The sequence below is a fragment of the Podarcis filfolensis genome, assembly GCF_964270895.1.
Source record: "Podarcis filfolensis genome assembly, chromosome: 2".
NCBI classification, from domain to species: Eukaryota; Metazoa; Chordata; class Lepidosauria; order Squamata; family Lacertidae; genus Podarcis; species Podarcis filfolensis.
This window is the reverse complement of record NC_139605.1, coordinates 69,801,731-69,827,999: the sequence shown is the minus strand read 5'-3', so window position 1 is coordinate 69,827,999 and position 26,269 is coordinate 69,801,731. Positions and strand designations below refer to the sequence as shown.

At 41.3% G+C, this 26,269-nt stretch overlaps 1 protein-coding gene across 12 annotated transcripts in view; it reads right to left on the bottom strand.

The window, feature by feature from the left end:
- The window catches only part of ARHGAP26 (Rho GTPase activating protein 26), a 205,830-nt gene that overhangs the window by 77,361 nt on the left and 102,200 nt on the right, over positions 1-26,269 (bottom strand). For all 12 annotated transcript variants that reach the window (XM_083600216.1, XM_083600209.1, XM_083600214.1 and 9 more), the window contains 5 exons: positions 20,274-20,310; positions 13,870-13,935; positions 12,943-13,017; positions 3,225-3,309; positions 639-697 (listed from right to left, as the gene is read on the bottom strand). In XM_083600216.1, the coding sequence (XP_083456342.1) occupies positions 639-697; positions 3,225-3,309; positions 12,943-13,017; positions 13,870-13,935; positions 20,274-20,310 (322 nt within the window). The remainder of the gene's footprint in view (positions 1-638; positions 698-3,224; positions 3,310-12,942; positions 13,018-13,869; positions 13,936-20,273; positions 20,311-26,269) is intronic.

The window sequence follows — 26,269 nt, the reverse complement described above, 5'->3', positions numbered from 1 at the left end:
CATTCAAGACAGGGACAGGGTGGTTTTCAGCTGTCTCAGTCTGTCTTAATGCAACATTCAGATTCTACTCTTTGGTCTGAAATACATGACATCAAACTTCAATGAAAAAGCCAGAATGTCTTCCAGGGTGCCTGAGTCATGACACCACCCTGAAATTAAATGGAGGCGTTATCCCTATTGTGACACTCGGCTCCCAGACTGAAATGATTTGATTAGACAACTAAATTCCATGGAGAAACTCCACAAGCATAGAGTGCTCCCTGTGGCAGGCATTGGTGCTCTGGTGCTTGGCTTATTGCTAGTTCCTGGCAACAAGAATCCTATGAAGGTGTGGCAGGGCTAGTAAGATCATCCTGCCCCCCTGGCTCTCTCACTCATGTAATTCTAATTATGTGGGGGAACCGAATAAGTCTAGTCTCTCCAACAGGTATTGGAATCATGGAAAGCAGCACAAATCCAAGTGGCCATGCAAGTATTTCCAGAAAGTTCTGGCACATTTTTACTGAAGCAAGCTCATGGCAGGCATGCTCTCTTGCACCACAGTACTATTCTTATCTGCAAATCTTACTTTACAAGCTGATGTGCCTCCCCTCAAAAAAAGTTTTGTCTCCTTCAAGAGGTTCTGACAAAAGACTTACTTGCTGCTTTGATGAAGCTTCTTTGAAACTGATACATCATGAGTGGTCCAGGGAGCATTCTAGGATACGGAGTGGAACATAGACAAATCACAGCAACAGAACACAAAACATAATGGCTTGATGTGCAGTTGGGAGCATGCCATCACCATAAATTCATTCTTAATCATTTATTGATTATTCAATTATTTGATTTCTACACCACTTAATATATTTTTAAAAATCTCTAAGCGGTGTACAAAATTGAAGCAACACAGAAAACTTACACACATTTTTACAAAAATACAGAGTTACATAAATACAAAGATGCTAATATATATATAAATCAGTATCAATTCATTATTTTTTCCGGCACAACCTCCCTCTCAACCTCCAGGTTCTCACTTAGGGTCGAACAAACTCTCAGCTCACCCACAAAAGTCTAAAACTGAGTTCCTGGAAGCAGTGGACATCACCCTAGTCTCTCACTCTAGACTTGCATTTTATGGGCAGGTCTAAGGTGGGTGGTGCTTCTTCAGGCTGCCCACAGCTGAGTCCCATTCAGCAGCACTCTCCACACCCAGTTCTAGGTGCAGCAAGTTTGTTGAGTTTCCTGGGGATCCAGGATGGGAGAAGGTCCCTCCTCTCCACTCACATCTTTTTTGTCACCCTCTGTCCTTCCTCTTTCTCCAGCTGCTTTTATAATCAATACAGCTGAACATTGCCAGCTGGATTCAAAAATAAAAATAATAAATAGGGAGGGGGAAGGCTTTTATTCCTTTCTCTCCTAAAACCAAGCAACACTTCAGCATTAACAGATTGGGCATCATGCCATAATTAAGATATTTTAATACACACACTGCAAATACTTCAAAATGCAGTAAAAATACAATAACCCCAAAGGCAATGTGATTATCATCTCCATAAAGTTTTCTTATCTTTGTCCATTTTGATACTTAAAGCTTTGGTTGGTCAGCTACAGACAAGACAAGCATGAAGCAGACCAACACTGAAGAACTGAGAGCAGACAGGATCAGCTGTGTAACTACCAGTGAAAGGGCATTTTTGGAGGTGGTGATCCAAGTACTGAATAGCCCTCCCAGGGAGGTTCACATGCCCCCAACACTATGATCCTCCACCTATGGGTGTTTTAATCACCCAGACCTTTTAAACAATATAAATTTCACAATATGAGCCTCTCCTGATGGGAGAAAGGGGATGATGAGATCTGAATACCACCCCAGAGTCTGGAAATTTTCTCTGCCCTTCTCTCCTAAAGTTCAGTAACACCTTCAGTTAGGAATACACAGTGCTTGCTACCAACAAACGAATAGCTCTGTGTGGAGTAGGATCTAATCCTGTACACTGGATAGATAACAGCAGCTCTAGAAAGACCAATCAAAATGTATAGCGGTGGAAAGAAAGATAGATAGAAACTTGTGCTGAGATTGGATATCCCTCATCATGCTTGTGGTTTATGACCTGCTGCCAAATAAATTCTCACATTATCTTTATTGCCGCATGATTAATAGTAATGAATTTCATTTGTTTTGAGAAAGTGCCAAAGGAAATAGTGTATGTCTGGCATAATGTCGCCCTCCGCAGCTCCCTGAATTTCCTGGACAGGAGCGCCACTAAATGACATTAGCCACTCCTGCTTCATCGGCAAGCCAAGTTTTAGAGCAATGCTATTCATATATTTTAAAATATAGCCACATGGAGAACTCAATGCTGAAATGTCAAGTGAGGTTTACATCTGCTAGGAAACACTGAAAATAAGATGGGTCAGGGTTATTTTCTGACAGTGAAACGTCATAGTATGCTCAGGAATAGCATGGCCAGAAATGCAGAGTGCCTTTAGTGACTGGGTAAATTGTGGCAGAGTCTGTCAAGACTTACAGAGATGTACCACAGTGAGCTTCTGCAACATATTCTATACAAGATTCTCCATAGTAATGATCAAGTGTTAAAAGTACTTCTTTTACCAGGTGGCACCAAAAGACATGTGAACTGGTTAATGCCAATGCTACCTGAGTGAGTAGGATGTGCAGGGCCGGATCAGGGATAGCTGCGAAAGGGCTGCTTAACTTTTCTCATGTCCACAGTTCCTGCCTCAAGTGTCCTCTCCAAAATAAATAATATTTTCCCTGAAGCCAGGCTTCTTCTGGTATTTTAGCATGGCTGGTAGGGAATAAATTAATGAGACAGCCGACAGCATTTGTAGGGGAGAATTGGGTGGTTAGGGAAATGTTTGGGGAAAGGCTGCAGCAGAAGGCCTTGGGTTTGATCCCTGGCATCTCCATGCAGGTCTGTCAGAAACCCTGGCCAGCTGCGGCCAGGCACTGTAGAAAGTACTGAGTTAGATGGATCAAATTATGTGACTTGTCCTAAGGCAGCCACCAGCATTAGGAGGGAATTGCAGGGTTGGGAACCCCATGGAGTTCTACTCTACTCAGATCGTGGCACAAGCATCTAAGGAGTTAATCAGCCAGGGAAGCTAATCCTGAGCAGGGAAACTAAGGGCTCATACTCATGGAAAGTAAAAAAGATAAAGTCAAGCAGGAGATAGGTATGGATGTGTGGAAGCCACCAGAAAACTACCACACTCACCTTAAGTATGTTTTCAGTGCACTGGTGATTGTTTTAATCTCCCACTCAGCACAGATGTCATCTTCTGTTTCGGCGGTTTTGGGATCTAAGGAGAGAGAAATGGAAAGGTAGGAAAAACAACAACATTCATTATCCACCATAGACTTAACCTGATTTTCTGCACTGCCCACACAGTTTTCCTGCTGCAACTTCGCAATAGGATAGTGCTGCTTTTCTGCCCCTAGGAGCAAACAGATACAATTGAGAGGACGTCAATGGTTACCATGCAAAGTCTTTGCAGGATGAGAGGCAGGGGTGGACTGATTTGTTTGTTTCCTCATCTGTCTGGGCATTGTCCATGAAAGATACTTGGCCAGAGGGGATCATGAATCTCTTCTTGAAGAGGCTGATAAAGAGGCTGATGAAGAGGCTGACAGTATGTCATTGCCAAATGAGCAAAATCGCCACTATCTGGCATCAATGGTTTGCTGACACTCAGCAACAAGGGGAAGTGTTGCCATCAGTTTGAGGATGAGAATCACAGAAATGTAGAGTTGGAAGGCACCCCAGAGGTCATCTAGTCCAACCCCTGAAATGCTGGAATCTCAACAAGTGGTTCCCCATCCAATTTGAAACCATACCGGACCCTGCTAACTTTGCAAATGTGCTAGCAGTTTTATTGCTGCACCAGAAAAGCAGGAGCAACATCATTTTGGGTGTGCAACATGCATATAATTTATATGTGCCACACATACAAATTAAGAGCTTGTAAAACTTAACACAGAGATAATAAATCACATAAGTGGAATCAGCCAGTCACTTTTGTGAAAATCCTACTGCCCTACCTCTCAACAAATAGGATGCAGTTCAATACCAAATTGTATAGTACTTGTGGGATATTGTGATATATGGGTAAACAAAGAAAACCCTGACCAGTGCCTTGGTCCTTGGAATGGTGAGGTTTACGCCATGAAAATCCATATCTGATACACCAGCCTTCCCTAGCATGCTGCCCCAAACCCCAGTGTTGGTGGACTACAACTCTCATCATCCCAGACCACTGGCCATGATAACTGGGGCACAAAGGATTTAGAGTTCAAAAACATATGGAGGGCACCAAACTAGGGAAGGCTGAATACAACCAGCATATGCACAGATATAGAAAGGGGTGTGCGGTTACAGGTTACAGGTACTACACATGATTCAAGATTTTTTAGAACTCATTTTAGGCAGACAATGCATTTAAGCCATATTGTGGTCTAATGAAAACATTTACCAGGCAATAAAGGGGCATGCATATAAATAACTGTTGAGTAGCGTAGATATGGATACAGATTTTGGTTAAAATGACTGCCCATAGCTGCTGGAAGCAAACGAAGCACTGTGCTTGGGGGATTACACTGCAGTAGTAGCAAAGAGTGCTCATCATGCCTCCGGCTTGATGGTCCAGCAGCCCCCACTGGCAGGGAATCCCTGGGAGCTGAGAGTGTGAAATACAAGCTCACTCTCCACATATGCCCTGCCTGTCATAACGGCAGGCATTTTTTTCTACTAATAATTATAGGTAGCATGGCTGCACTGTGTCGACTTATGTGAAACAGCTTGTGGGTGACTCACTTCTGGCAGACTGGCATGTGTACTTGTATGCTTGCCCAGGGCAGAAACCACGCTAGACTCATCCTTGCAAAAATAAAAATAAAAAACAAAGATAGACATACACACACTCTCTATAGCCACTAAATCCAGCAGCTACATTTTGTTTGGATTGCAAAGGAGAAAATGAAGTTCTCACACAGTGCCGTATAATGGGACTTTGGCACAGCAGTGTGTCAGCAAATTATCCGCTGAGCTGCTTGACCCGGTAGACCTTAAGCTCACAACTTCAGAAACCTTTCGCCAGATAAGCACTCGTGCCAGACTGACATTTGCTGCTAGAAGGCAAGGAAATTCTGCTCATGAGGTTCCCACTGGCTTGCAAAACAGAAACATCTGCAAAGAGCCTCAGGAGACCTGCTAAGTAGCGTTCAAGAGCAAGGAGGATTGAGGCCAAATGACTTTATCTTGGCCAGTCATGATGAAGTATACGCAAAGGAAGGAGAGAAATCATACATTTTAGTGGTGAATGGGCTTAAGAGGATAGTGGTAAGTGAATGCAGAGAGCTAAATACTTACCTAAATAAATTCAGCTAGCCTGTTTCAACTTATTGCACAACACACTCTAAAAAGCTGGAATGGGCTGGGCAGCTGTTGGCTTCTAGATGTCTAATTTAACTTTATTTTTCTCCTCCTTGCCTTTTGATGCCCTTGCATTCTGTGGTGTTCTTTCTTTTTGCCAGTTTATATCCTTGGAGCCTGTCCGTGGCTTCTTTATTTTTAAAGTTCTTCTCCACTCCAAAGTCAGGTTAGCTCTTCCAACCATGAATGTGGAAAAGTTTGGGGGCAATGCCAAATCTCAGTTAAAAGTGCCAAAATTTCAGAGAAATCTAATTTCATAAGCTCCAAACAGCTTCAAGGAAGTGTTGTGAACTAGAGGAGCCAAAACAGGGGAAGCTCTCTTAGAGACTTGCCATTTTGCCTGTAAGTCAGCTTTTCAGATTCACAAAACATCCATATACAAGTAGAGGGAGAGAAAGAGAAATTACTCAAAGCTGCTGGAAAACACAACTATTTGTGTGTGTTTAAACCTATCCATTTAAAATAGATTTCTTCTTCTCGCTCCCAGTCTCAGGGAATCTCCTAAACAATCTCGTTTTCAGCACAGCCTGCCAGTCACCACACCTCAGAACAGATCTTCCCAACAGGCTGAGCACTTGGCTATTCTCATTCTCAAGCATTTCGGAAAACAAATAAAACCTGAAGTCATTGGGTGGATAGAAACTTAGTAAGAATTTCCTTACCCATGCTGGCTTTCATTGCCAACACAAACACTCATGCCATCACAAAAATATATTGATTAAGGAACAAATCAGTGCTTTGACTGGGTAAACAAATATTAAGGCCAAAACTAGTATTATTTACGTGGTGTTTAATGGCACACACAAAAAAATCACAGAATCCTGTTTTAAAACAAAGGATTTCAAACCAACAAGAAATATACTTGGTCCAAGAAATTCATTTCACACTTTGTGCAATGTAATATAAAAATGGGAATGCAAGTTTCTGATTCAGTATCAGTTTATCTATTAGATAAGGAATTACAAAAGATCCTGAGCCTTGAAGCTACATACTAGAATCCACAGCAGTTGCATTATTTTATCTCTACCCTTTTTCTACACTCACCCTCCCCTCCAATCACTCTACGTTCTGAACCCAAACACCTCCTGGGTGGGTTGCTATCCCTTTCTGCCTTGCCCTTCTCAGTAATACATGTAACACAAAGCTGTCTTAAATCAGCAATTTGTCCATTGTGCCCAGTATGTTCTACTCTGATGGCAGTGGCTCTCCAGGGACAAAGGCAGAGAATGTATTTTGCATCACCTGCTAACTCTCAATTGGAGTTACTAGGGATGGAACCTGGTACCTTCTACATGCAAAGCATGTGCTCTACCACCGAGCAATAGTCCTTACTCTCAATGAAAGCACATTGAAGTCTTCCGATCTTCTATTTTGGCTCCAAAATAGAAGGTAAGGTGCAAATCTATGTTGTGTTCCAAACATATGTGTGGGCTAGTCAGTTGCGTCCACATATTAGCTCAGCTCAGGTGTTGAATAAGCCTCACAAGCCAATGTTTAGCACCATGCTGTGGCTCTCAATTAAGTTATCTGTGTGTTATAGTTGTAACCACACATACACCATCTTTAGGGAGTAGTTAGATTATTGGCTTGGGTAGGAAAGACATAGGATAAACTCCCCATGCAGTTATAAAGCTACAGATTGAATTCCCTTTTCTTCTCCGCCTTACAAATGTGCATTGATTCTATTTTTTATTTTCTTTTTGAAATGCTGTTCAGTTTCTCTTGCACATGCACTTCCCCTTGGTTCTTCTCTTTTGGACTCATGCCCGAACCTCTATTTTCTATTTATCTGATTTTCTCAAATAAAAATTCTCACCTCTCTTGCCTGATTTAGATGCTAAATCTGGGCACAGGGACTATCTATACGACTTTGGCACAGTACTTTCCACACTGCCACAGCAGCTCAGCCAATCGAAGGCAAAGACTTCATTGCCATAAGTACCCATTACTGTTAAAGCACCAATGTTGCCAAAATTCTGTAAGCTCAGGCGCAGAAATGAACTTCGAAGGCTTGATTATGTTGGTCTCAAAGGCGAAAAGAAATTTAATAGCTCTTGCATATTTCTCCATCTGGAATTAAAATCAACCTGGAGAAGACTTTCTGGCTTACCTATTTTGAAAGGCTATGACTGGAAAAACTACAGCTGGAGGGCAATAAAATCCACTCCATCCCAGGGTATTCCTTTTACCCCAAGGGTCCTCTACAGGAGGTGGGTTTTTGCTCCCCAGCTGTGTTTTTCAGAGTGTAGCCTAAGAAGCAGCCCCTGTGCAAAAGAAATTAGAGTATTATCTGCATCCATTTGCACAGGAGCATGCATTTTGAGGCTGCATCCACACACAAAAATGATGCTGGGAGACAGGAGTCATTTTTCCAGCCTCAGATGGGCTTGGAACTCATCTGAGTTAAGTAAACAGTCATTGGATTCCCTCCACCAAGTTTCCAAAACTAAAGGCCATATCTCCTGTGGGGCAGCGCCAAGAGCCAGTCAACAGACTGCCCCCCCACAACCCAGTTTTATTTTTAAGCGCTTATGAGGTCCAAGTACAAATGTTCTTGAACAAGTCACCATGAAAGAACAGGCATTCAGAGGTTCCATTAAAGTAGTTAGGAAAGAGTGGACAAACTACTGCAGAACCAAACCTTTGACCAAATCACAGAGACCTAAGTCTTTCAAATGAGCATGCATATTTTCCCTGATGATCCCCTCCTAGCTGTGCTGTGGTGAATGGCCACCTTCCAGCACTTCAGGCAGGAGAGAAACAGAAATGCCGCTTGGTCTAACTGGCACAAACACAGCCAGAGGGAATCCATAGCTTACAAATGTCTGCATAGCTGCAGCATGGAATAGCTTGAGTTTCCCTTTGAGGTTAACCTGAATAAGAAGCAATGATGGAGATCAATGGTGCACATTCACATGCATTAACCAATATTCTCAGATTTCCTTATTGTCCCTTTGATCAATTTCACATGGGTAATTTAAAGCACTTTTTAGTCATACTGGAATACATGTGTGAAAGACAGAAACAAAAGGCTTTAATGCCCCCCCTTTCTCTCTCTCTCTGTGTCCATGCAGAGAAGTGGATTTCCAATTGCATACAGGCTTTCAGTGGTTGTATCATTGTGAGCAGCTTGATTTAAAGTTCATTTTCAGTCATCCACTTGCCTTTCCTCCTCGTAGTACATATTTCAGAATATCTTTTTCTCTCCCTCCCCCCCCCCACTTCTCTCCTCTCCTCTCCTCTCCTCTCCTCTCCCATATATATGAGCATGCCTCTTTACAGAGATTGCTCTTCCCTTAATGGACATGTCTCTTTGGTCACCATTAACAAGGATCATATTATAAAATTTTTCAAAAAATGTGCTACAAGAGAGGGTTTGGGGACTGAAAAGAAACACTGCTAGTTCAGGAAATAGAGCATAGCAGCAGAAATCACTATGATCCCTTGGTACTTGCTTCATTTCCTCCTCCAAACACTGACCACGTAAAAGGAGAATGCATATACAGTGGTACCTCAGTGGTACCTTACAAACGCTTCAGGTTACAGACTCTGCTAACCCAGAAATAGTACCTCGGGTTAAGAACTTTGCTTCAGGATGAGAACAGAAATCGTGCGGCGGCAGCGGGAGGCCCCATTAGCTAAGGTGGTGCTTCAGGTTAAGAACAGTTTCAGGTTAAGAACGGACCTCCGGAACAAATTAAGTACTTAACCCAAGGTACCACTGTAAGTTGTGGGCTCTGGACCACAGACCAGAGCAGTTTAAAGGCTGTTCACTGTCTGGCACCAGGCTATATGGCAGTGCTGCTGCCAGGTTTTTTGGTCCACACCATCCTTGATGAGCACCTTGACTGCTCATGTCCACCATTTGCCATGTCAGAGAGGAAACCTATGAATTTGAAGACAGTCACTTCCCTAAGCAGGAGAACCACCAGAATTGGCACTTAAAAGCAACAGAACAAAAACAGGTCTGGCTTCACAAACACTTCTAACAAGCTGCTATATACACCATATAGCAACAACCTTAATTTGTGCAGTCAGATAGGCTCTGGAAATGGCCATAACTCCCTGTTACTCATAAGGAGATCATGCTTTTACAGATCTGCAGCATTCATGCTATATTTTTAACTGCCCAAAATATATTGCATGATGAGTCCCCTGGTCCCTACCACTTCATACAACTCTATGGAGAAAGTGAAAAGCATAGAGAAAACTATATTCTGAGAAAGCCTGGTGTGCCTGCTTCCCTGCTCATGCTACTGCCCTTCATTCTTACTCTTAACTCCCTGCATTCAACCTTGCTTCTCCTAAACAAAAAACTGAACCTACACAAAACACATTTTCTAAGCCACCTATTATGCTTCTCAGAAGGTACCAGCCAATCCTAATGTTGTGGTTTCTTGGCTCACTAGTGGTTTATGGATTCTGATTTAGAATGTTGGCTTAACCATGATGGAGGTGAAGACTGCTTAAAGCTGACCACAGAACACAATAAAATATCTTCCGCGTGCGCTAAGCTAAAAACAAGAGTTGTCTTTGTCAGAGTAAAACTAACACTTGGTTTAAAAAAGGGGGACACATTCATTGCCTTTATTCCTAAGCAAGACACAGTTATCTAAATAGTTGAAGAGCTGGACTTTCTAATTTAATTCATTATGTGGCTGGTAATGCAATTTTACATGTGAACTCAAAAGTCCTTGAGTTCAGTGGGATTTACTACCATGTAAGTGTGCACAGAATTTCAGCTTAAAACTTCTAAGCTACTGAAAGTCCATGGGAGGCTTTCCATAAGACTGTGTTATGTTCTGCGGCACGTTGACAGTCCTCATTCCATGGCAACACAACTGAAGGAACAGGTTCTTACGAGAATGAGCAGGATTATGACTCACTCCACATATTAAACAACTGTCCTTCAAGCATACACCTGGTGAAGATGGTTGTAGAAAGCACTGCTTTTGTTTAGTTCCTAGTAAAAATTTATAGACTAGACACTGCACAAGGAAAGTCTCACAGGGAATAATAATTCTGCGTTTTGCAGCAGGGAAGCTGACACCAACTTTCAAAATCGCACAGGATATCTGCAGCAAGCCCTCTCACAGCTGCTGCTCATGCAACACTATCCACAGAGGGCTCCAGGTTCAAGCCACATCAACTGTATAGTGCTTCCTGTTTAATACAGAAACGTCACTCCATAAACTCTTATGGCACTGTCACTTTCAATATTAGCCGTAGTTTGCTGAAACCTGATCCAGCTGCCATTTAAATTATATGTGAACCTGTCACGCTAACCACATCTGTTTCTAAATATAGGCCTGAAGTTGTGAATAAAAATCTGTCTCATTTGCTCCTAGATTCTGACGTGAACAGTGGGAAAACTTGAAGAGAAGGTGGGAAGTGAAGGGTCTCCATTCTGAAGATGCTGCTTAGGCAAAACTTTGTTCACTGAATGGAACACATAGACAATTGGGTAGCCACTTTCCAGACCCCATAGTAATTATAGCACAGGTACACTGAAATGCAGTACTGAACACAGGAAGCTGCTTTATTGCATGTCAGATCACTGGGCCTGTCTAGTCCAGTGTTATCTACTCCAGAGAAAGGCAAACCTCAGGATTGTGGGATCTACTTTGTTGGGTTGTGCGGGTTTTTTACCAGAGCTCCAACTCTACTGGTTAGAACCAGGTGCAAAATAATGGTGGTGGTGTAGCAGGAGAAGGAGTCAGATGCAAAATGGCAGTTTTGGCATTACAGGCAATTGGCGATTTACTACAAGTCATCCAGAGATCTACCAATTTACCTTCTAGCCACTCCTGATCAACTCTGACCGGTAGCAACTCTCTAGGGTCTCTTTTGTTCATGCTACTCATGTGACAATATCTTCCCACGTCCATGTAATGACCCATTCCTGACACTTCTGGCTCTTCAACATCTCCAGGGTCCATTTTCTTCTCTCTAAATCAGGGGTAGGCAACCTCAGGCCCGTGGACCGGATGCGGCCATATCGTCTTCTCAATCCGGCCCGCAGACGGAATTAGCATGTTTTTACATGAGTAGAATGTGTCCTTTTATTTAAAATGCATCTCTGGGTTCTTTGTGGGGCCTGCCTGGTGTTTTAACGTAAGTAGAATGTGTGCTTTCATTTAAAATGCATCTCTGGGTTATTTGTGGGGCACAGGAATCTGTTCATTTCCCCCCCAAAACATCGTCTGACCCACCACATGGTCTGAGGGACGGTGGATCAGCCCACAGTTGAAAAAGGTTGCTGACCCCTGCACTAAATGTACCCAATGCTAAAAACCATTGTCCATCATCTCAGACTCTTGCAAGGCCACTGAAACCTTCTATTTTCTATTTTCACATTTCCCACTCATCAGCAGATTCATGAGCCTCTGCTAAAGCAATCAGTATAATTTCTTAAACATCTGTATAGGATGCTGACACTGTCCATCAACTGAAGTTCTGAACCTTGCAACCTCTGATTTTTCCCCAGTGTAAAAGGAAGAACAATTATTTTGTGTCAAAGTATTGTGAAGTGACAGGCCAGTACTTTTTCTATTTCTCACTTTTAAAGCTTCTCTACTGACTGTATCTCTACCTACATCTTCCTTTATTTCCTCCTCTTGCCTTCTTCTCAGTTAAGGTTATCTGTTGTCAGCCTACTCTGCCTCCATCCTTGATGCTTTGCTATATATCTCGAACTCCTTATCTCCATCATTTCTTCTCAATACCTCCTTTGCAAAGCTTTTCTTCTCTGGACCTCCACAATCAACATTACCTTAAACAGTCAGTAAGCCTTCAGTTTTAAAGGGCCATTGGTCATAACAAATATACAGGCATAATCCAGTTGAGAGATACATTTTAGCATAGGTGATTCTCAGCACACTGAACCCCATTTCGGATGATAAAATTTTGTCTAATGTGCTGGGCTGCTAGGGCAAACATATTAACCTTATATGGCCGAACCTAGGCAGGTCCGAATCAGTACTTGGATGGGTGACCACCTGGGAACCACATTTATGCTGCTTTGGGTCCCAGGGTAGAAGAAAGGCAGGATATAAATGTAAGAATTTTGCTAGATTTTTGTAAGGCTTGAAATAGAAAGAGGGGGTTTTCAATACAAACAACACAATACAGCAATACACAACACAAACACAGTTAAGCACAAGATGAGGAAGGAAACATGGAAAAGGAAATACTAAATCCAGAAGCCTGAGAACATGCATAGTTCTCATTCAGGAATAAATACTAAAAGGGATCCAAAGGTTTGATTTGGGGAGACAGAGAGATATGTAAACTTAAGCAGAAACTGTAATGATTCATTTGCAAGTTAAAGATTTACATGATTTCTGTGACTGAAAATTCCACTCCAGTGAGGATTTCACACAATACTAAAAAAAATCACCATTTCTTTTCACAGCAGATGGTCTCAGTTCCTCATTAAAAGCATCTACCATCACACTTGGTGTCAAAGAAAAATAGCAAACTGCTTTCTTCAAAATGTACTTACCCATTAAAATACTCAATAGCTTTTGAACTCTGGAGTTGACACCAACCACTCTATAGAGTCCTTGCTCGTGGATCCCTAAGAGGGAGAAGATATTTTATTTAAATTAGTAAAATGGTAAAAAGAAGTTTAATGTTTATTTTAAAATAAAGTATCTCCAATAGTAACATGAATTAAATTGCCCTCACAGCTCCACAATCACTTTCAAGGCTGCTTATTGGGGGAGGGCGATAGTTCATGGGGTTCCCCACCCCTTTAATGTATAGGTTTTCTACACAGGGTAGAAGTTCTGCATACCACAGAGTGTTTCAAGAAGAATTTAGTCTCTCATATCAGTCAGCAGCAGGAGAATGTGAAGAATGGGACACGTCCCATCAAGTTAAAATCTAATGGGGGTGAGGCATAATCTCATGCACCCACAATCGTATAAGGGACATCTCAACTTTTTTAATAGTCACAAGTTTGGTTACGTAGCTGAATAATAAAGATTCAGAGAATAGGTATTTCCTATTTAACATATTAATTTAATCAAGACCAATGCTGTTAAGACAATTTTTGTTAAACACATCAGATACTGTCTTACTACATCGGTATCAAATATGAATGTGGCCTTCTAGTAATACATTATTTAAACTATGGATCAACAAGTCCTTTTAAAACCTATAGAGAAGATTATGAATACATACAGATCTGGTAGCAGCAGATCAGAAAACTTAACAAAGATGCATGTATATAAGTAGGTTCTGGATCCTAGCAAGATACAAACAATCATGAAAATGTATATGTAAAATAGGCAACTGTCAAAACTGAGCAAGCTAAGGATGGACAGAAATCTAAGAAAGGCGACTTCTTTATACAAGTGCTAGAAAGGCTGGTATTTGGGAACAGGACTTCAAACTATAAAGAAGAATATCTGGTGGTCCCCATTACCTCTTGTTTCAACAGCATGAATGCATTTCTTGACAATACTGAAGCCCATAATATCCAACTGGGCAGCTGAAATGAGAGAAAACAACTAAGAATATACAAGGTCATAAAATGGAAATAAAATACCAATGTTCTCAATAAAATATAATGTCAGGTTTAAAGTGGATCCTAACACTCCCCCAACATGTTCTTTTAAAATCTGGAAAAGGTAAAGGATCAGTCAAATGTTTCTGTTGTGCTTGCAACCAAAAAGTTCCTTCTTGACACCTGTAAGATTATGGGGCTGTTTCCAATATGCCTGTTGATCACTTAAAGACAGCAATATTAGGTAATCACTAGCACACATGAACATCAAATACCACTTACAGAACTTTCATATCATCTCATACCACCTAAAACATTATGATATGTTGTATAACTGTGTGACAAAATATCAAGTGGAATTTGCACTTCAGGAAATTTGTTTCCCAGAGTCCGATACTTTCAGGCCCATCGTTGACACTGGTATTAAGTAACCAGATACTTAAAAAAGACTCAAAAAAGACATAAATGATTCTCATGTAGCCCAGTAACCATGCTTCATAATAAGTAAAACATGTAGTAGGACATGGAAAACACAAGCAGACATTGTATTCAGGAGAGAAGCAAAAAGGGGATCTGGGTGGGAAAGTTTGCATTCAATCATAGTTAAACATTAACATGTTGTGCTAACCAGGCCAGCGATTATGGATGGTTCTACAAACTAGACTGGCTCCTTCAAGAAATTCCCATGTATCCCATGCTGTGTAAACATATTGAGGCTATTTACTTCCCTGTAAGGACACCAGATACACAGCTGGAGCTCTCTCTCTGTCATTTTCAAAACAAAAACTCCCACAGCTGATAAACAAACCACTTTTAAAACTGTAGCTGGTCTTTATGAACAGTTGGAATACAAGGTAGAAAGACAACAGACAAACTTCTGTATTACTTTCATTTATATAATTAATATATGTTGTTTAGGGAGTTTTTTCTTTTCATTATTACTACAATGAGAATTGGTTGTTCTCTGTCTCTCTCCACCCTCCCAAATAAATCACTGTTTAAATTATTTAGGGGATTTTTAAGTGTGTTTTTGTTGTTCCTTTTATGTTGAATTTAATTGTATGGCTTCGGGCACCAGTCCCATTGGCAGACCAACTCTTGTCTTACAAGGATTTCTGCAAACAAGACAAGAAGGCTGACAGCATCAACCCCACACGGCGGAATCCCTTGCAGATGAAAGGAGGGCCTGGAGACAGATTTTTCCAGGGTGACGGAAGCCTACAGAAGCTTGGGGTGGGGGAATAAAAATGAACAAATCCAGAATTAGCAGCCAGTGACTAACAAGGGAGATAACAATGGTATGTCTTTCCGAAGGTAAGCACATTTAATATTATGTGCCAAATTACTGGTAAACAAAGGCTGCTCAAATCATAACAGGCAAGGCAAAGCATGGTCTGTCAGGACCCCGGACAGATCGCTGTGGCAGGTGCTGGATGGCTTTACTAAAGAAGAAGAGCTGTTGTCTCATCAGCATGCTGAGGTCTTTCAAAGCCTAGCTGGTCTTTTTCTTAAAAGGTAATTACCTAATCCTAGAGCACCGGTGGTCCATCTAACTCAGTATTGTCAACACTGACTGGCAACATCTCTCCAAAATGAATTTCAAGTAGATGGTGTCTCCAGTCATACCTGGTGATGAAGGTGATTGAACAAGAGACCTTCCACATGAAAAGTGTGTGCACTACCACTGAGGGACAGCCCTAAATATTAGGGAAGTGATAGGACAATACATTTGCTGCATCCCGAGGACGTGATAAAACCTCTTCAACCATGTATGCCTTCCCCCTTAGTCTCCAATTATATTATGTGGGAGAGGTACAGTCCTTGGCAACTAAGACAAAGTCTCATCATCATAGGTAGTATAGCACTCTGCATGGGGATGCTGAGGAGAAATGAGTAACTTTGACTGAAATCACTGGCATGCCATGTTAATGAGCTTCTAGAGGCATCTGGCTGGTTGCTGTTCCAGTCCAGAAGGATCCCTAGTATAAGCCAATGAAGAATAGGAACTCCTTTCACTCTTATGTATTCACAAGCAGGACCAGTCCGCCTATTAGCCACACCAAGACCTCTGTGTCAGGCAGCAGATTTGAATATCTTCTCTAGGCCTGCCTGCTTGATGCCATTTATTATTCTAGGAGTGCTGTTACTCCTTACTGTTGCGGTAAAGTAGTCAGTGGCACTCCTACAAGGCTCTCTAGTAGCAGTGGATCACCCAGGATTTACTAAGAGGCATCTCAGGTGAGGTGGCCCCGTAGATTACTTGCACCACTGCTGCTCTGCCATAGCAAAAAGAGCTTACATTTTAATAGTAGTAAACAGTCTTTAAAGTCTAACGAGTACTTGCTGCCACCTCACCCTGAATATCTCACTCTGGAAGAACCCTACATTCACTAGGACCTTTTGTCAGAGCAAAGCACTGCTGCGACAGCCTTGGAGAGCCTCAGCGTTCAATTGCTACTAAGGCAACAGCAAAAGCAACAATAAAAGGGGAGTGAGAATGCCAGTGTTTGAGAGCAGTGAATGGAGCAGCAATAGCTCTGCCTCAGGCAGCTGCACATCTTGCACCATCCCTGAACACAAGTAACTTGACAGTTAATAGATAATGAAAGACTAGTGGGAATGGGGTGAGAGAAGAGAGGAGAAAGAAGGTGGCTGGACAAGATTTCCAAGGCTCCTATATACCCTTTGGAATTCCTTGACCCCTTTCTACAGCTATGATAAGGAGATTTATAAAGTTAAAAGAACACCATACATTTTAAACATTTGCATAACATATATAAGGGCCCAGCATCCAGTTTTTATTTCAATAGAGTTTAAGTCATCTAGGTTCATTTTAGCACATAATATGTTCAGAGCTAAGACTGTTTTGATGTTGCATAAATACTTTACAGCACTTTGGAAAGAGATAGATCAATCACCTCAATAAATGAGTCGTAGTAGTGTTGTACTGACAGGAAGTGGGTGAGCAAGCCTGACAGTGTTTAAACAGACAAAAAATTAGGTGACGTTAACTGTGGCAATGTACAAATTAATACTAGCAAGAGCTCTGATGCTTAGCTAATCTATTTTTCATCAAACTATATTAATAAACATTTCACAAGTACCTCTGTTTTTATTACTTATGATATTTATGCACTTAGCTTCTCTGTGTCAAAAACCCTAATTGGAACAGTTGTATCCAGTTGGCATTTTTTTGCCAGGAGCTTCTAAAAAAGTAACTTAATCGGCCATTTAATGGCCATTTAATGGTTTTGCAACTGAGAAACTGAGGCACTAAACAGCATAGGATGATGCCATTGCATCAAAAGGTATGATTCAGTAAACCAAAGTTGTGGAATCAAAAGTGGTTCCTCTGCAGAAGAACCACTTTTTTGTTCAGTTTTTGCCCCTTTAGAAGCTTAATAATCTTTGGAGAATTTGAAAGAGAACGACCACTAAAAACGTTATGCAAGCATTATGAGACAACAAGTTATTGTTTGAATCTGACACAATGTAAAAGCCTTGAACTTTTCTACTGCACAGAAAAATATCTGAGCCAACAGGAAATATAACCAATGCTTTATTCCCTCCATGATGACAAGAATACATTGCCTGTGTGTGAATGTGGATGCAGCAATACACACACACATCAAATTTAAAAACCAGTTCTGCTGCAGCTTCTGAACATTCCAATTACACTGGGGCTTCAGAACTTAACACAGGCAACTGTGGTCCATTCTATATGTTTGCACTGTTGGTGCAGGAATATAGAGTAAAAAATACATTAGCTAAGCATCAGATGTTAAGGATGGCTTCCTCATACAAGAATGCTACTTGGCAAAAAAACTGACCATTTTGGGACCCATGTTGCTAGCAAGTAGCTCAGGACAACTGGAAGCTTGCACGTGCTCCAGAACTGTGTTTGTTATTTGACTTTGCTCTGAGCAATGACAGCATCATTGTGCTAAATCAGGGAATGCCCTTATGGAGCAAGCCAGTGCAAGCACAGTTTGCAAATGCCCTAATTAATTTTGGAATCAGTTTCTTGTCTGATGCAGACAACACCTATTATTTCATCATAAATCCATCTCTTATGAATGAATAGGGGCCAACTGGCAAGAATACCCCATCTTAATTAAAACAAATTTTGCATTTCCTGAGAAGTCCATCCTCTTCTCACCAAGGGCAAGAACACATTATTTAAATAAATATTTGAGTTGTGGAGAACACTCCACAATGCTTGGCCTTTGGAGGTGTGTTATGACACTTAGTTGGTCTGCCTCAGGATATTCCAAGCCCAGACCTTAGATAAAAGGTCCTTTCAGATTCAGGATAAATCTTATATTGTGTGACATGGTGACTAGGCAGACCTTATGGGGAAGCTAGTCACTAAACTGCCTTATCAAAAAATATACTACTGTATAACAGAGACTATTCCATTTTCTCAGCCTTTGGGCCTCCTTAAACTGTCACCTAGAGGCAGCCATTACATCAGGCTAGCTGACTTGTTCATCTTAGCTGGTCCTTATTTTAAAAAAACCCTGTAACTTTAGAACCTGGTGCCTGAGTTTGCTTTTCCTCCTTCCTTGCCAGTCCTTTTCCTTGTGTAGCATGTCTTTTAGATTGTAAGGCTGAGAACAAGGACCACCTTGTTTTTTAAGTTACTCTGTGAGCCTTTTTGAGTGTGTTGGGGGGGGGAGTTATGTGAAATAAATGCCAAGCATGGCACCTTCTATGTGTTTATATACTTATGACAGCAGCAGATCTCTACGTAGCGAAATAAATCACAATGCTGCTACGTTCTTCTTATTTTTTTAAGAAAACCCGTTGGTAATATGGTTCATATCAAATCCCTCTATTATATCTAATTCAGCATTCTTAGTCAATACAAGCGGCAGTGAATAGATCACTTGGAGGGAGGAGGGGACGGGAAGACTAAGTTGACAGAATCTCACAGCCTACAAAGGTGTAATTCCCTCTAATTGCAGCATCTTGTATCACTCGCTGGTTCTATTAAAGAGATGACAGGTATGTAAATCTTGTGCTGAGGAGGAGTGAAGAAATCTAGGGGAGGAAAGTGTGGATTTAAATTTACGTGCCATTTATCAATAGCAGATAAGAAGGGAAGCTGAGCTACTGTATAGTGTTCCGCCAGCCAGAGTGACCTAACAGCTGAAGGAGTTATGCTGCCTCTCAAATTTACTGGGGACAACATTCTATTTATAAATAGACACACCACCAGTCGGGATCCCTTAGGAAGAAAAGGAAAGATGATCTCACAAGGCTTTTGACTGGATGCTGCCTGCCTTAAAAAAAAAAAGAAAAGACAAGAGGACTCCCCCTCTTGTTGGTCTTTCCAAATATTCCTGAACTTCATATTTAAAAAGAGGACCATCACTCATCAAATATCCCAAAGCTGAACACATACATATATAGGAATCAAAACCCAAAACAACTTTGTAATTCACGTGTAGGATAAACAAGAACTTTGCTGCAGCATCATTGCACATAGTAATGCAGGGTGGGGGAAGGCAGGCAGAGAGAGACTGAGCCAAGCAGACATTTGCAAGCAGGTTGTGCTGCTTAGAAACATGCTGGATTCTGAACAGCAGTGAGAAGAGGCTCGGGACAGCCAGCAAAAGTGCTCCAGGCACTTTGCTTTGTCCAACCACTTGGAGTCAAAGGATGAAAATATTTAAATAGTGCTACTTCAGTGTACAAAAGAGTCTTTCATCCCAACAGTTCATCTGCTTGACTAAAATCCTGGGGCTGACTGGAGGTTTTGACCAACTCCTTTTAAGCACAAAATACTGAATTTCTATTAATTATCGTTTAAGGAAGGTAAAACAAGGAACTGAGATTCAGAAATTCTTTTAGTTCTCCTTCTTGCTTCCCTTCTGCAAAACTTCTGCGCCTGGGTTTGTGTACACCGAGACAAAAGGCCGTTAAGTAACTTGCCAAAGGAAACAAAGAATTTGCCACAGAGCCAGCTCCAGAATGACTCTGCAGCTCTTGGGCTCCATCCAGTACTCACAGTGCCTCACAACATCTTAAACCATATTGCTCTTTGGTTTGATATTTAAGCATTTCACTATGTTATGAGCCGCACAATAATTGTCACCTTTTACCGTTTTTGTATTGCTTTAAAAAAACTGCTAAATGATTAGAACTTTTAAAGTTTCAACCTATGTGATGGCCAAAATCTGTCTGATGACTAAAGCAATATAATCACTTGTTGCTTTTACTACTTGGAGAGCCACCTACTGGGTTATAAGAGACAGGGATGCAGTTCTAGAAACCACTTCCTCAAACACACAGTCTTGGATGAAAAATAAGCTACTTACTGCCTTCACTTTGGCTGTCTTTGTTCGAGTTATAGACCTAGAAAGTAAAGAAGAAAGCATTTAAACTTTTGCAATATTTGTACCCTAGATATACCCTAATATAATACCACTCATCATAAAATCGCCTAAGCAGCATGCCTAGAAAAGTCTTGCAACCAGAAGCATGGATTGTTATCTCCCATTTAGACAAGAAATATAGAGAGATTAAAATGGGGGGGGGGGTCTCTTATACCACTTTACAACAAAACATCATTAAATGGCAACTGTAGTGATGAATTAACATAAGCAATCCACATTGTTTACATAAAACAAAACTTGCAGCTATTAGGAAAAGCGGTGAAAAGTGGTTTGGTGGATGCAGTATAGTATAAGATGAGATTGTGAACAATGCACTTTTTCCACATTGATGAGGGGAACAATCTTTAACAGGGGATCCTCAAAGAGGCTGCTGATTTAGGGCTTACTTACCATAACTACATAATGAAATGAACAGACTGGATACTAGAAAAAATTATTTAGCATCTGGCTCATTAAGTGAATAAGGACTGTCCCTTTTTTGAGCCACAGCAGTTGCCTATGAAGATGCTGGACACAGCAAACCAGTAGGAAAAATACTATTTCAAAGTGTTTGCAGTGGCTGTTAAACTAGTACATGGGCATGAGTTGGGACACTCCAGAGACTTCAACAGCCCTCTCTAAATATGGATGAGAGGAAAAAACTGAATCACCCAAGACAGAATCTAAGCCCAGGAAGTAATCACAGGAACTAGCCTTTGGCGAAAAATAAATGTAAGGCTAATTGCTTTTGTTCTAAGAATTCTAAGTGTGCAGTTGTAGTTATATTTTCAGGTGCCGCAAGTTTCCAAAAAACATGAATAAAGTAGGTCCCTTGGGAAGCATCATTCCTAATGAAACTAGGAGCACATGGCAAGTGCCACTAGACCACATGCAGCACCCTGAAAGCCATCTTTCCCATCTGAACAGTTTGATGTGGCTATTTCGACCACAATCACATTTTATGGCTCAGAGCACTAAAGAAACCACAAGACCCATAAAAGTTCAGCTGCCTCTCAGAGTGAACAGCAGTGTTTTTCAAGTTACAACATTTCTCCATCACAAATGCACTTTTGCAAAGCAAGAATGCCACCACAGTTGTTAACTTTGCCAATGGTTAAGTTATTTTTGCTGGTTAATTGCTCTCATTGGTTACAGGAACCTAGCTCTGTATTCTGCCCTATAAAATTGTAGCATGGTGTTAATAAGTCTAAAGCAAAACTGCCAGATTACTGCGGAGAATAAAAAAAACTACAAGTATGGATACGTTCAATATGTGGCCAGAACTATCCAAAGCCCTAACAAGATTATCAGCCCTCAACTCTACCATCACGAATACAGACAATCATTCACACTAACAGTTCTACAGACGTGAAAACATGAATTCACAGCACCACACACCAAAGATCTGTCTCCCTCACATGTTTTCCTCTGAACCCATGGCAAAACTAAGAGAGGGGAAATCTGCACCTCCCTGCCTTGAGGACAGTGTTTAGATTTTTTTTGTACTTCTTATTTGCTCATTGTTTACTTTTACCATCCCTCACCACCTAAAAGGTTCAAAAGAAAACTGACCTGTCCAAACACAGGCATGCCTAAACCAGTCTCCCAATTGACTCAGAGATAAGAGACAAGGCTAGGGAAATAATGTTTGCAGACAATGAGTGTAGTATAGGTTAATTTCTTCCCTGCAAACAGGAAGAGTCATAGCTCAAGACCTTCTGAAGTTTGAGGCAAGATGTGCCACCGATGCTTTCTGCTCACCTCATTGGTGTGCCAGCCATGCTAGGGCAGCAAGCTAGCTAGGGGTTGCAGGGCAGACCACAGGGCATACTTTTCCAGACACTTTCCACCCCTCTAAATTTGCCACCTGAGGCAGCTGCCTCATGGCAGGGCTGACAATGATCATTGCCAGTCAGAGTAGCACTGACAATACTAAGCTAGATGGACCATTGGTCTGGACAATGGTTTTTCTGGAGTCCTATTTTCTAACTTCTACAAACTTGCTCAAACGACTTATTAAATCAGATTGTGCTTTTACAAGTCAGCTATTACACATCAAGAACATTTATACCAAGGATGTAGAAGAACTCCAATTCCCATTCCCCCCAGCTAGCACAGCCTGTGGGCAGATGTCCATCGTACAGCTTAACACAAGTTCTCACAAAAATAATATTAGCTATTTGTTGCACTTGGGGAGAGCAGAGTTCATACTGTTCTGTTCTTTTTAGTTACATTTTCCCTTTTATTGTACATATGAGCAAAACCAAAAAGGTTAAGTATTTTTAATATAACCTTTTTAATATCTGTGTGTGCATGTGTGTTAAAAAGAATGTAAGATTTGCATTTCCAGATTTTTAGCTTTTAGTACTTCATGAAGTTTGAAATTATATACAGTTGGAATATATGGTAAAATTTAACTTTTAATATCTAGATATGGGACTATTTCTACTGTCAACTAACCTTTTCGAAATGAGAAATATACTCAGACAAAAGATATCTATTCCTGCCTTTGAAGCCCAGTCTCAGAACACTAGCAAAATATTTAGCTTTGAATAATCATAATGCAATACAAAAAAAGACTACAGATTCCTTTTCAAAGAAGGCAGAAAGAAATTACTTGTTCAGCTTTGGAAAGCTGGTGGAATGACACAGTAGGAAATAGAAAAGGCTGCTGTCAGCAAAAGCATTTTCTTCCAAGGCATAACATTTATATTGTTAAGCATTCTCCACCAACCCAAGCGGTGAGAAGTCCAAGAATAGCACTACAGAGTTTAGTTTTCTTTGGAAGAGAGCACACTGGAGACTTAGTGAGTCTCTGTAATATTTGTTTTATTTACAAACATACCAGCAGAACATAGCAGAAGCTGGTCCTGCCTCAGATTCCAAAAGACAGCAACTGCTTGAACCATCACTCCTTCCTCTCATTCCGCCACAAGCTGCTCCACAGTCCAGTTGAGCTCCAGTTCAAAAAGCTCCCAGATCTCTTTCCCCATTTTAATTCCTGTGCCCCTGCTAGCTCAAGGGTGCCACTTTCAAAATGCAGAGGCACAGTGCCCAATCAGTTAACTCCTATTCATCATTCACACCTGATTATTAGCAAACTTTACATAGTTTGGTCATTTAAACTTCTATTATATGAACCTTGTCAAAACTAGCAAAGAATTAAACAGAATTATTCAGTGATTGGAATTTCAGGGCCTACAATGGTCTGCCACTGAGGCACCAATCAGGTCCACATCTCAGCTTTGTTTTACAGATGCTTCCAGAGGAAGCAGGGAATCCTAGCTTTGTTCATTTCATTTCATTTCAGATAAAATGAAGTGACGCAAAACTTCATCTAGCTTTTCTACCTTGCATGAACTAATTTCTAGGACCCTTACATACTCTCTAAGGGAGCTGTGGTGGTGGTGAGTAGGACTCAAAATTGAAAAGCAAAGTGGAAAACAAGAGCTAATAGGAAGAAACGAAGTGTTCCTGGAAGAAACAATCATTATTTACAAAATACCAGAGTTTAACATCAATTGTCCTTTAGTTCACAAATCTACCAACAGCTCCAATCTGCTATACAAGAGACACACTTCCGCTCCAATTAATGTATCCAAGCTAATGAAGCAGAAAACAGAAAGTGAGACGATACTTCTATTTCCGGCTATGAACTGCAAAAGCCTTGTGAACTTGCAAGCTGACCCTATGTTGATGTTTGCCACAATTGCATGTGCCTGAAAGAGAAGATGGTTGGTCTATATATAGAATGTCCTCTTCCCAATCGATAGAAAACAGGCAGCTTTAGTCTACGTGTCACCCTGAAGGGGCTGACTGATGTTCTTAAGGACCAATGGACTGATCCTCTATTTTTCATGGGTTTACAGGACCCTTGCTTACAGGCTGCACCACCAGCAACAGACAGGGGAAGACAGCCCACAGTCACACTATGACTTCTGTTCAAAAAAGCAAAGGATAGCTGTCTATGAAAGTGAGGGAATAAAAGAGAGGTCACGCAACGCCCCCCCCAATCCTCTGAACATGATGAAAGAATGTGTAAGGAGCATCGTGGACCCATGCTGGTTGATGCCATCCATGTATACATCCTGCCATTGCCTATGAAGAGTGGGGTTCACAAATTGGACAGGTCTAATCTGACTCCCCTCTCATGAAGAGGAACCCAAATGCATACATTAGTAAGTGTCCGTAGGGCAGGGCTATTCTGCACACGAATCCTTTCTACATGTGTTGCAGTGGGCCATTTGGATCTTGCCACTGGTATGCTGCTTTGCCAATATTAGATGTGTGCTGGAAGGAAGTGGGCAGAGATGAAGACTGTGACACGAGCAGGAGGGAACAGGACACAATGTCTTTTACATATTAAAGTTACATGTGGGTGTGGGCAGGGATACCCCCAGCTTTCTTCCACCAGTGCATTCACCAGCCATTCCCTCCTTCCCCCAGCCACACAATCAGTGACCATGAGAAAGGGCCCTCCACACATGCCAGTGTTCTTACACACAGCTACTCCACCTGACCAAGATCTCCGTTTGTGTGGAGCAAGCAGCAACTATCTGCACAGGGTGGTCTCTTCTCATGGTCAGCAAATGTATGGCCAGCAGAAGACATAGCCGGCGGGGCAGAAGGTCCAGTCCACATGGTTCCCCGGCCTTCTCAGGTGTTTCCTGTGTGTGTTGTTGGTCAATTCAACCCCACTAAAACTATGTAAGATACATTTAAGACTGGCTATAATGGCAGTGTTGAAGGTGGCATCAGAGTAGTAGTGGCTGGGCAAGGGTCCCTACCTAAAAAATATGTAGGGAGGCACAGCAATATTTCTGTCAGAGCAAGCATTTCAGCTAGGCAGATAGAATAATCTCCCCTTTCCTTCCCCCATGTGCTGTTCTGGGGATCTGCCGTCCCCCCTCCCCCATGGCAAAACCCAATTGGGGGGGGGCAAACCCAGGGAAGTGACTGAATATTTATCCAAAACACAAGAGGCTATTAAAAAGAAATTCTAGCCATTTCCCACAAAATCTGAAGAGGCTCTGTGGAGCTCTTCCCTGAAAAACTTGATCCTGTTTTCCCATACAACTTTGCTGCCATGCTGGCTGGAGCTCATGGGAGTTGTAGTCTAAAACATCTGGATGGTACCAGGTAGGGGATGGGAGAGGTAGTAAGAACAGGGTCTGTCTGCAAAGTTTCATCTCTCACATAGCAGGTGAGAAATGCAAATCTTTCAGGAGACTTTGCAGGGAGCATTTCCCCACTCCACTCCACTGCCAGTACAGCTAGCCCTGAAAGTGTTCTCTGGTATCTCTCTAAGGAATAGAGCAAGATGGATAGAAATTGCATTTAGAACAGCATCTAAAAAAACTTGGAAGACAAAAAGGGTTTTAAGAGAGTAACATACTACAATGAATTATTTAGTGCTTTCTCTCTCTGATGATGATGACAGAAGACCAACTTGGCTCCTACCCAAAGCGTTTTTATAGGAATGTTGCTTTTCTAGCATGTTTAACTGACTGAGCTGAGAAACAGGCATCTTTTTTTTGGGGGGGTGTATCAATCATCTAACAGGTCTAAAACTGAGACCATTACTAATTTTACTACTCTTCCCTTTTCTTCTTTCAAATATATCCTTAACCAGGTTAGGATGAGCAAGGCATGCATAAATAGATAGATGGCACTGTTAAATAGCACAAAGTGGGAATTCCTTTAACAAGTTTATACACTGGAAACAAGTACATTTTACACCAGTGCGTCGGCAAGTGATCTGATCTTTATAGGCCAAATAGTTTTCTAGACTATGAAGGCAATGGTATATTTATCAGGATATAAATCAAGTAGTTGCTCAAGGAAAACAAAATGTTTGGCCACATATTTATATTACAAGTTCCATTGCTGGCATATTGTGGCATTATTTTAAGGAATGGAAACTCTGTGGAGATAATCAT